The 12,854-nt window shown below is 42.3% G+C and overlaps 1 protein-coding gene across 3 annotated transcripts in view; it reads right to left on the reverse strand.

Annotated features, from left to right (window-relative positions):
• Window positions 1–12,854, reverse strand: part of vit (vitrin) — a 51,613-nt gene that overhangs the window by 37,551 nt on the left and 1,208 nt on the right. Inside the window, exons 2-9 of one of the 3 annotated variants that reach the window (XM_031800036.1) lie at window positions 11,683–11,749; window positions 10,259–10,415; window positions 9,000–9,133; window positions 8,537–8,614; window positions 6,808–7,002; window positions 5,275–5,322; window positions 3,734–3,772; window positions 916–966 (exon numbers count right to left, since the gene is read on the reverse strand). In XM_031800036.1, coding sequence (XP_031655896.1) covers window positions 916–966; window positions 3,734–3,772; window positions 5,275–5,322; window positions 6,808–7,002; window positions 8,537–8,614; window positions 9,000–9,133; window positions 10,259–10,415; window positions 11,683–11,749 — 769 coding nt within the window. The remainder of the gene's footprint in view (window positions 1–915; window positions 967–3,733; window positions 3,773–5,274; window positions 5,323–6,807; window positions 7,003–8,536; window positions 8,615–8,999; window positions 9,134–10,258; window positions 10,416–11,682; window positions 11,750–12,854) is intronic. The other 2 variants (XM_031800037.1, XM_031800038.1) reach the window with 2 other exon arrangements.

Genomic DNA, 12,854 nt, shown 5'->3' on the forward strand with positions numbered 1-12,854 from the left:
CATTCCAGACCAGTTCCGGAACTCCACAGTGGATCTAGTAACCGTGGTACTACAGACAGCTGTGCACATAGACACCAGAGGAACCGAGACTGGGGATTACAGCCCAAGCAGAGAAGAAAGAAAGGATTGAGAAAGATAACAAAAGAGAAGGGATATGAGAACATATAAACAAGAAGACAACTCCAGCAGTGTGTGAGACAGACAGACAGACAGACAGACAGACAGACAGACAGACAGACAGACAGACAGACAGACAGACAGACAGACAGACAGACAGACAGAATGACAAAAAAATACTGTAGAGCTCCAAGATTGAGAGAGAAAGAGAGTCCGGTGTAGAGGGAGGAGGGCAGACAGGGGGTAGAGGGAGGAGGGCAGACAGGGGGTAGAGGGAGGAGGGCAGACAGGGGGTAGAGGGAGGAGGGCAGACAGGGGGTAGAGGGAGGAGGGCAGACGGGGGGTAGAGGGAGGAGGGCAGACAGGGGGTAGAGGGAGGAGGGCAGACAGGGGGTAGAGGGAGGAGGGCAGACAGGGGGTAGAGGGAGGAGGGCAGACAGGGGGTAGAGGGAGGAGGGCAGACGGTGTAGAGGGAGGAGGGCAGACAGGGGGTAGAGGGAGGAGGGCAGACGGTGTAGAGGGAGGAAGGCAGACAGGGGGTAGAGGGAGGAGGGCAGACGGTGTAGAGGGAGGAGGGCAGACAGGGGGTAGAGGGAGGAGGGCAGACGGTGTAGAGGGAGGAGGGCAGACAGGGGGCAGAGGACTACAGACAGAGGACTACTGACAGATGACTACAGACAGATGACTACAGACAGAGGACTACAGACAGAGGACTACAGACAAAGGACTACAGACAGAGGACTATACACAGAGGATGACATCAGGATGACATCAGGATGATATCGAGGGTGTGATTACCTGCTTTGACTCGTGATGGAAACCTACTGGTGTAGGTACCGCCTCTGATTGCTTTGAAGAAGACATTTATACCGGTTTACACACGTCAAAGTGATGCTCATTTCAGTTCTTCTTTGCCCTAGCACTACACAGTAGATTTTAATAATCAACGCTTGAAGATGAGATGTTCATTTGATGAAGCTTTGTAGAACGAGGGCAATAAAACAATACATCTAGTACTGTAAGTAACTAATACTACATCTAATACTATAAGTAACTAATACTACATCTAATACTATAGGTAACTAATACTACATCTAATACTGTAAGTAACTAATACTACATCTAATACTATAAGTAACTAATACTACATCTAATACTATAGGTAACTAATACTACATCTAATACTGTAAGTAACTAATACTACATCTAATACTATAGGTAACTAATACTACATCTAATACTATAGGTAACTAATACTACATCTAATACTGTAAGTAACTAATACTACATCTAATACTATAAGTAACTAATACTACATCTAATACTATAGGTAACTAATACTACATCTAATACTGTAAGTAACTAATACTACATCTAATACTATAGGTAACTAATACTACATCTAATACTATAAGTAACTAATACTACATCTAATACTATAGGTAACTAATACTACATCTAATACTATAAGTAACTAATACTGCATCTAATACTATAAGTAACTAATACTGCATCTAATACTATAAGTATCTAATACTACATCTAATACTATAAGTAACTAATACTACATCTAATACTATAAGTAACTAATACTACATCTAATACTGTAAGTTACTAATACTACATCTAATACTATAAGTAACTAATACTACATCTAATACTATAAGTAACTAATACTACATCTAATACTATAAGTAACTAATACTACATCTAATACTATAAGTTACTAATACTACACCTAATACTACAAGTAACTAATACTACATCTAATACTATAAGTAACTAATACTACATCTAATACTATAAGTAACTAATACTACATCTAATACTGTAAGTAACTAATACTACATCTAATACTATAGGTAACTAATACTACATCTAATACTATAGGTAACTAATACTACATCTAATACTATAGGTAACTAATACTACATCTAATACTATAAGTAACTAATACTACATCTAATACTATAAGTAACTAATACTGCATCTAATACTATAGGTAACAAATACTACATCTAATACTATAAGTATCTAATACTACATCTAATACAATAGGTAACTAATACTACATCTAATACTATAAGTATCTAATACTACATCTAATACTATAAGTAACTAATCCTACATCTAATACTATAAGTATCTAATACTACATCTAATACTATAAGTTGATAATACTACATTTTATACTATAAGTAACTAATACTACATCTAATACTATAAGTTGATAATACTACATCTAATATTATAAGTAACTAATACTACATCTAATACTATAAGTTGATAATACTACATCTAATATTATAAGTAACTAATACTACATCTAATACTATAAGTTATTAATACTACATCTAATACTATAAGTTACTAATACTACATCTAATACTATAAGTAACTAATACTACATCTAATACTATAAGTTACTTATACTACAGCTAATACTATAAGTATCTAATACTACATCTAATACTATACGTTACTAATACTACATCTAATACTATAAGTTACTAATACTACATCTAATACTATAAGTTACTAATACTACATCTAATACTATAAGTAACTCATGCTACAGCTAATACTATAAGTAATTAATACTACATCTAAAACATAACAGTAACTAGTATTACATCGAATACTATAAGTAACTAATACTACATCTAATACTATAAGTTACTAATACTACAGCTAATACTATAGCTAATACTATAAGTAACTAATACCACATCTAATGCTATAAGTAACTAATGCTACAGCTAATACCATAAGCAACTAATACTACATCGAATACTATAAGTAACTAATACTACACCTAATACTACAAGTAACTAATACTACATCTAATACTATAAATAACTAATACTACATATAATACTATACGTAACTAATACTACACCTAATACTACAAGTAACTAATACTACATCTAATACTATAAATAACTAATACTACATCTAATACTATACGTAACTAATACTACATCTAATGCTATAAGTAACTAATAATACATCTAGTACTATAAGTAACTAATACTACATCTAATACTATAAGTAACTAATACTACATCTAATACTATAAATAACTAATACTACATCTAATACTATAAGTTACTAATACTACATCTTATACTATAAACAACTAATACTACATCTAATACTATAAGTTACTAATACTACATCTAATACTATAAGTTACTAATACTACATCTAATACTATAAGTTACTAATACTACAGCTAAAACATAACAGTAATTAGTATTACATCTAATACTATAAGCAACTAATACTACAGATAAAAATATACGTAACTAACTACTGCATCTAATACTATAAGTAAGTAATACTAAAGATAATAATATAAGTAAGTAATACTACATCTAATACTATAAGTAAGTGATATAAGTAACTAACTACTGCATCTAATACTATAAGTATGTAATATAAGTAACTAACTGCTGCATCTAATACTATAAGTATGTAATATAAGTAACTAACTACTGCATCTAATACTATAAGTAAGTAATATAAGTAACTAACTACTGCATCTAATACTATAAGTAAGTAATATAAGTAACTAACTACTGCTTACGTAAAACAAATGAAAGTTGGAACATACCTTGGGCTGTCACCTTTCCGTGGCCATTCTGTGACTGCCCTATAGAAGCAATGTTGAGAATAACATCATGTGTACTTTTAACATTACAATCTTGGAAATACCCGTAGCACTATTTTCTAAGACAACAACAGCAACAGCGACAACAACAACAGCAACAACAACAAGTGACAACAACAACAACAACGACGACATCAACAACAAACAAAAACAACAACAACAACACGTGACAACGACGACAACGACGACAACGACAACAACAACAACAACAACAACGACAACAACGACAACAACAACAACAACAGCAACAACAACAACAACAACAACACGTGACAACAACAACAACAACAACGACAACGACAACGACAACAACAACAACAACAACGACAACGACAACGACAACAACAACAACAACGACAACAACAACGACAACAACAACGACAACGACGACAACAACAACAACAACGACAACGACGACAACGACGACAACGACAACAACAACGACGACGACAACAACAACAACAACACATTCTGTTGTTTCAGCCAAAGCCAGGGATGGTGCTGGATTAAGATTCATAAAGGAACTTAACAACTACCTTTACATGTTTCACCTTCAAACAATTACATTGAATAAACACTTAAATCACACAAGTTATGTCAAATCATTTGTGACAAACTTAACCTTTGAAATTGGTGCAATTGACAGCCGACTACGTTATCTTTAATCAAAGATGAATGTAAGTTGAAGGTAATTTAGCGATTCGTCGAGATCTATTTTTTTAAGAAAAATAAAGCATTATCCTGATGGACATAAAACAACAAGACATCACGTGGGTTACCGTGGGTTACCGTGGGTTACCGTGGGTTACCGTGTAGGAAAAAACGTGACAACACGAGACACGAGAGAGTCACACATAAACACCAGTGCAGCCCCCCCCCCCGAACAAACAGCAGCCAACACACACTACAGACCTCCACAGTAAATAGCAGCAACCCATCACCAACCAACCTACAGACCCCCACAGTAAATAGCAGCAACCCATCACCAACCAACCTACAGACCCCCACAGTAAATAGCAGCAACCCATCACCAACACACACTACAGACCCCCACAGTAAATAGCAGCAACCCATCACCAACCAACCTACAGACCCCCACAGTAAATAGCAGCAACCCATCACCAACACACACTACGGACCCCCACAGTAAATAGCAGCAACCCATCACCAACCAACCTACAGACCCCCATAGTAAATAGCAGCAACCCATCACCAACACACACTACGGACCCCCACAGTAAATAGCAGCAACCCATCACCAACACACACTACGGACCCCCACAGTAAATAGCAGCAACCCATCACCAACCAACCTACAGACCCCCACAGTAAATAGCAGCAACCCATCACCAACACACACTACAGACCCCCACAGTAAATAGCAGCAACCCATCACCAACCAACCTACAGACCCCCACAGGAAATAGCAGCAACCCATCACCAACCAACCTACAGACCCCCACAGACCATCTGGCTGGACTTACTTGCACTGGAGGCTGCTGCTACAGACGCAAAGTACGGATGACTGCTGTCTGGATCAGAGCGATAGAGATGGTCAACCCAGGGAGAGAGAGAGAGAGAGAGAGGGGGGGGGGAGGTAGGAAGGTGGAGGAAGGGGGAGAAAGAGAGAGAGATTGTCAACCCAGGGGGAGAGAGAGAGAGAGAGAGGGGGAGGTATAAAGGGGAGAAAGAGAAAGAGATGGTCAACCCAGGGAGAGAGAGGGGGAGGTAGGAAGGTGGAGGAAGGGGGAGAAAGAGAGAGAGATGGTCAACCCAGGGGGAGAGAGAGAGAGGGGGGGGAGGTATGAAGGGGGAGAAAGAGAGAGAGATGGTCAACCCAGGGAGAGAGGGGGGATGTAGGAAGGTGGAGGAAGGGGGAGAAAGAGAGAGAGATGGTCAACCCAGGGAGAGAGGGGGAGGTAGGAAGGTGGAGGGAGGGAGAGAGAGAGAGAGAGAGAGAGAGAGAGAGAGAGAGAGAGAGAGAGAGAGAGAGAGATCCCCCACATACCTGTCCCATGTGATGTGCAGTAAAAGTAGCCAGGTGTCTCTTATCAATGCCTAATAATCATCATCTGACTGTGTGTTCATTTGACTTGAGTGACGACATAAATCTTGACGAGATGAAACAGAGAATCACGGGGAGATAGAGCTCTCACTCCCTGATCTAATGTGGTTTCAAAACGGCATCACAACAATGTACAAATCAGCACTTGATCCATGATCATGATGGTCGAGGTAAAGGATTCTCCACGGATCTACTGTTGGATTGGTTATACATTAGCCAATCAGGATTGGTATTACTGGATCAGTTCTTACATTAGCCAATCAGGATTGGTATTACTGGATCAGTTCTTACATTAGCCAATCAGGATTGGCATTACTGGATCAGTTCTTACATTAGCCAATCAGGATTGGTATTACTGGATCAGTTCTTACATTAGCCAATTAGGATTGGCATTACTGGATCAGTTCTTACATTAGCCAATCAGGATTGGCATTATTGGATCAGTTCTTACATTAGCCAATCAGGATTGGCATTATTGGATCAGTTCTTACATTAGCCAATCAGGATTGGTATTACTGGATCAGTTCTTACATTAGCCAATCAGGATTGGTATTACTGGATCAGTTCTTACATTAGCCAATCAGGGGATGCAGAGAAGGATGGAGTCAGTCATGTTACTCTGTATCTCAGTAAATACTCCTCTATACACATAACAGAACATACATGGAGCCATACATTTAATCTGGAGGAAAAGTACATCAAATCAAATGTTCTTCTCCACCTGCATTGCTTGCTGTTTGGGGTTTTAGGCTGGGTTTCTGTACAGGACTTTGAGATATCAGCTGATGTACGAAGGGCTATATAAATAAATTTGATTTGATTTAATTTTGATTTTGTTAAATCACATGTATTGTATATAAATAAACCTGAAAGCACAATGTGTGTGTTTCTGAGTGTGTGTGTGTGTGTGTGTGTGTGTGTGTGTGTGTGTGTGTGTGTGTGTGAGACTCACCTGTATCCCTGGCTTTGTGGACAGCAGCGCGGGGCTTGGCTGTTGTAGTAGTGGTGGTGGGTGGGAGGGTTGTGGTGGTAGTGGGTGGAGGTGTGGTGGTGGTCGTAGTGGGTGGAGGTGTGGTAGTCCTGGTGGGTTCTGGCGTTGTAGCCGGCATTACGGTAGTGACCACAGGGGCTTTGGTCTCTTTCTGACCTGAAAGAGACGAGGAGAGGAGAGTGTGAGGAGGGGAGGGGATAGAAATAAGGAGAGGAGAGGAGAGAGATAAGGAGAGGAGAGGAGAGAGATAAGGAGAGGAGAGGAGAGAGATAAGGAGAGGAGAGGAGAGGAGAGAGATAAGGAGAGGAGAGGAGAGAGATGAGGAGAGGAGAGAGACATAAAGTGTTGCTCGTTCTTTACCTGCATGTCACCTATCAACCAGGTGTTCCTCTTTCTATACCTGCATGTCTCCTATCAACCAGATGTTCCTCTTTCTATACCTGCATGTCACCTATCAACCAGGTGTTCCTCTTTCTATACCTGCATGTCACCTATCAACCAGATGTTCCTCTTTCTATACCTGCATGTCTCCTATCAACCAGATGTTCCTCTTTCTATACCTGCATGTCACCTATCAACCAGGTGTTCCTCTTTCTATACCTGCATGTCACCTATCAACCAGGTGTTCCTCTTTCTATACCTGCATGTCCCCTATCAACCAGGTGTTCCTCTTTCTATACCTGCATGTCACCTATCAACCAGATGTTCCTCTTTCTATACCTGCATGTCTCCTATCAACCAGATGTTCCTCTTTCTATACCTGCATGTCACCTATCAACCAGGTGTTCCTCTTTCTATACCTGCATGTCACCTATCAACCAGGTGTTCCTCTTTCTATACCTGCATGTCCCCTATCAACCAGGTGTTCCTCTTTCTATACCTGCATGTCACCTATCAACCAGGTGTTCCTCTTTCTATACCTGCATGTCACCTATCAACCAGGTGTTCCTCTTTCTATACCTGCATGTCACCTATCAACCAGGTGTTCCCCTTTCTATACCTGCATGTCACCTATCAACCAGGTGTTCCTCTTTCTATACCTGCATGTCACCTATCAACCAGGTGTTCCTCTTTCTATACCTGCATGTCACCTATCAACCAGGTGTTCCCCTTTCTATACCTGCATGTCACCTATCAACCAGGTGTTCCTCTTTCTATACCTGCATGTCACCTATCAACCAGGTGTTCCCCTTTCTATACCTGCATGTCACCTATCAACCAGGTGTTCCTCTTTCTATACCTGCATGTCACCTATCAACCAGGTGTTCCCCTTTCTATACCTGCATGTCACCTATCAACCAGGTGTTCCTCTTTCTATACCTGCATGTCACCTATCAACCAGGTGTTCCCCTTTCTATACCTGCATGTCACCTATCAACCAGGTGTTCCTCTTTCTATACCTGCATGTCACCTATCAACCAGGTGTTCCCCTTTCTATACCTGCATGTCACCTATCAACCAGGTGTTCCTCTTTCTATACCTGCATGTCACCTATCAACCAGGTGTTCCTCTTTCTATACCTGCATGTCACCTATCAGCCAGGTGTTCCCCTTTCTATACCTGCATGTCACCTATCAACCAGGTCTGTTATTTTGTTTAACTTGAATTGACAAACTACTGCACATAAAACAGCTCCATAACCATGTTTCTCATTTTTCCGTACATTGCGTAATTAAAAACTCCATCTCACCTGTTTTGCTGTAGGTAGGTCTCGAGGGAATATAGTCCAGAGAAGACGGATAGATGACTCCTTTCTTTGGCTTACCAACTAAGACAACAACAACAATTCAGAAATGGATCAGGCAACATCTAAAGACATTTGGAGGTCGTACGTACAGTTGCTGATAATGTTTATACTGTGTTATCAGAAGGAATCAGTAGCCTGGCCTGGCAAAACATGTGGTACAACAGCAAGCTAAGCTAGGCTACATGAGCTAAGCTAGGCTACATGAGCTAAGCTGGGCTACATGAGCTAAGCTAGGCTACATAAGCTAAGCTAGGCTACATGAGCTAAGCTAGGCTACATGAGCTAAGCTGGGCTACATGAGCTAAGCTAGGCTACATGAGCTAAGCTAGGCTACATGAGCTAAGCTAGGCTACGGGAGCCTGCCTTGTTAGCCAGGCTAAGATCGATTGGTTAATTGATTGATTACCTGAGACAACGAAGGACTCTCTCCACTTGGGCAGAGACAGAGATCGGAGCCCGTGGGAGTTAGAGCCTTTATAGATGTTCTGTCCAGCCATCTTCCTAACAATCACTTTACCCCCTGAGTTAGTGATGACACCGCTGTAGACAAAAACAACACCATCACACACATATTTCCTATAAACCGCAGCTTCTAAAAACTCTTGCACACTGTCCAAAAAATGCCCAACAAACTTGAATTGGAGGAAGGCAAGAATACTACAGCACTTAACATGTCCTGTAGTGACCTGTGTATGGTGTTGTAGTGAACCCATACTGACCTGTGTATGGTGTTGTAGTGAACCCATACTGACCTGTGTATGGTGTTGTAGTGAACCCATACTGACCTGTGTATGGTGTTGTAGTGACCTGTGTATGGTGTTGTAGTGAACCCATACTGACCTGTGTATGGTGTTGTAGTGACCTGTGTATGGTGTTGTAGTGAACCCATACTGACCTGTGTATGGTGTTGTAGTGACCTGTGTATGGTGTTGTAGTGAACCCATACTGACCTGTGTATGGTGTTGTAGTGAACCCATACTGACCTGTGTATGGTGTTGTAGTGAACCCATACTGACCTGTGTATGGTGTTGTAGTGAACCCATACTGACCTGTGTATGGTGTTGTAGTGAACCCATACTGACCTGTGTATGGTGTTGTAGTGACCTGTGTATGGTATTGTAATGAACTCATACTGACCTGTGTATGGTGTTGTAGTGAACCCGTACTGACCTGTGTATGGTGTTGTAGTGACCTGTGTATGGTGTTGTACTGACCTGTGTATGGTGTTGTAGTGACCTGTGTATGGTGTTGTAGTGACCTGTGTATGGTGTTGTAATGAATCCATACTGACCTGTGTATGGTGTTGTAGTGAACCCGTACTGACCTGTGTATGGTGTTGTAGTGACCTGTGTATGGTGTTGTACTGACCTGTGTATGGTGTTGTAGTGACCTGTGTATGGTGTTGTAGTGACCTGTGTATGGTGTTGTAGTGAACCCATACTGACCTGTGTATGGTGTTGTAGTGAACCCATACTGACCTGTGTATGGTGTTGTACTGACCTGTGTATGGTGTTGTAGTGAACCCATACTGACCTGTGTATGGTGTTGTAGTGAACCCATACTGACCTGTGTATGGTGTTGTAGTGAACCCATACTGACCTGTGTATGGTGTTGTAGTGAACCCATACTGACCTGTGTATGGTGTTGTAGTGAACCCATACTGACCTGTGTATGGCAGCATTACAGATGCTGGAGATGGAAGCGAAGACTCCTGTCCCATAAACCTGACTTTTTGTCTGTTTACAGTCAGACGGGCATTTAGCTATGAATTCTGGGAGGTTGATCTTCCCCGCCCGGACGTCACACTCTATGGCTGGAACCACTGGAGAGTAGAGGAGGGGAGGGGTCAGGACATGACAGAGAGAATCAGTATAGAAGAGGGGAGGGGTCAGGACATGACAGAGAGAATCAGTATAGAAGAGGGGAGGGGTCAAGACATGACAGAGAGAATCAGTATAGAAGAGGGGAGGGGTCAGGACATGACAGAGAGAATCAGTATAGAAGAGGGGAGGGGTCAGGACATGACAGAGAGAATCAGTATAGAAGAGGGGAGGGGTCAGGACATGACAGAGAGAATCAGTATAGAAGAGGGGAGGGGTCAGGACATGACAGAGAGAATCAGTATAGAAGAGGGGAGGGGTCAGGACATGACAGAAAGAATCAGTATAGAAGAGGGGAGGGGTCAGGACATGACAGAGAGAATCAGTATAGAAGAGGGGAGGGGTCAGGACATGACAGAGAGAATCAGTATAGAAGAGGGGAGGGGTCAAGACATGACAGAGAGAATCAGTATAGAAGAGGGGAGGGGTCAGGACATGACCAAAACCAAGCTGTACTGGGCTGGCCTGGTTACTGATCCACTACTGAACCAAACCAAGCTGTACTGGGCTGGCCTGTTACTGATCCACTACTGAACCAAACCAAGCTGTACTGGGCTGGCCTGGTTACGGATCCACTACTGAACCAAACCAAGCTGTACTGGGCTGGCCTGGTTACTGATCCACTACTGAACCAAACCAAGCTGTACTGGGCTGGCCTGGTTACTGATCCACTACTGAACCAAACCAAGCTGTACTGGGCTGGCCTGGTTACTGATCCACTACTGAACCAAACCAAGCTGTACTGGGCTGGCCTGGTTACTGATCCACTACTGAACCAAACCAAGCTGTACTGGGCTGGCCTGGTTACGGATCCACTACTGAACCAAACCAAGCTGTACTGGGCTGGGCCTGGTTACTGATCCACTACTGATCCACTACTGAACCAAACCAAGCTGTACTGGGCTGGCCTGGTTACTGATCCACTACTGAACCAAACCAAGCTGTACTGGGCTGGCCTGGTTACTGATCCACTACTGAACCAAACCAAGCTGTACTGGGCTGGCCTGGTTACGGATCCACTACTGAACCAAACCAAGCTGTACTGGGCTGGCCTGGTTACTGATCCACTACTGAACCAAACCAAGCTGTACTGGGCTGGCCTGGTTACTGATCCACTACTGAACCAAACCAAGCTGTACTGGGCTGGCCTGGTTACTGAGCCAGTTTAGGCCAACACTATAGTTTGAAAAGGTGATAAACCACTATTACCTTGTTTTGGTTTCTTGTTCTTGGATCCGTTTGGTTTGGCTTCACTACCCGCAGCTGAGTAGAAGGGCTAGAGGACAGGAAGCAATACACAGTATTTATATAGCTGTACTGAAACCCACATTCTTCACAATAGACTGCCACAAACAGCTATCCCCACAAAGTAACATATACGCCTGTTATAGCTGTTCACAGATTGACATAATAGGTTAGTTCCTCCAATCCTCTATGATGTGACAAGAATACAGTAAAGAACAGGAAGCACTGTTTATGCTCCCAATTCACCACTAACAGGAAGGCCTGTTTATGCTCCCAATTCACCACTAACAGGAAGGCCTGTTTATGCTCCCAATTCACCACTAACAGGAAGGCCTGTTTATGCTCCCAATTCACCACTAACAGGAAGGCCTGTTTATGCTCCCAATTCACCACTAACAGGAAGGCCTGTTTATGCTCCCAATTCACCACAGCCACTAACAGGAAGGCCTGTTTATGCTCCCAATTCACCACTAACAGGAAGGCCTGTTTATGCTCCCAATTCACCACTAACAGGAAGGCCTGTTTATGCTCCCAATTCACCACTAACAGGAAGGCCTGTTTATGCTCCCAATTCACCACTAACAGGAAGGCCTGTTTATGCTCCCAATTCACCACTAACAGGAAGGCCTGTTTATGCTCCCAAGTTCAACCACTAACAGGAAGGCCTGTTTATGCTCCCAATTCACCACTAACAGGAAGGCCTGTTTATGCTCCCAATTCACCACTAACAGGAAGGCCTGTTTATGCTCCCATTCACCACTAACAGGAAGGCCTGTTTATGCTCCCAATTCACCACTAACAGGAAGGCCTGTTTATGCTCCCAATTCACACCACTAACAGGAAGGCCTGTTTATGCTCCCAATTCACCACTAACAGGAAGGCCTGTTTATGCTCCCAATTCACCACTAACAGGAAGGCCTGTTTATGCTCCCAATTCACCACTAACAGGAAGGCCTGTTTATGCTCCCAATTCACCACTAACAGTAAGGCCTGTTATGCTCCCAATTCACCACTAACAGGAAGGCCTGTTTATGCTCCCAATTCACCACTAACAGGAAGGCCTGTTTATGCTCCCAATTCACCACTAACAGGAAGGCCTGTTTATGCTCCAATTCACCACTAACAGTAAGGCCTGT

The sequence above is a fragment of the Oncorhynchus kisutch genome, linkage group LG20 (genome assembly GCF_002021735.2).
Source record: "Oncorhynchus kisutch isolate 150728-3 linkage group LG20, Okis_V2, whole genome shotgun sequence".
NCBI lineage: Eukaryota > Metazoa > Chordata > Actinopteri > Salmoniformes > Salmonidae > Oncorhynchus > Oncorhynchus kisutch.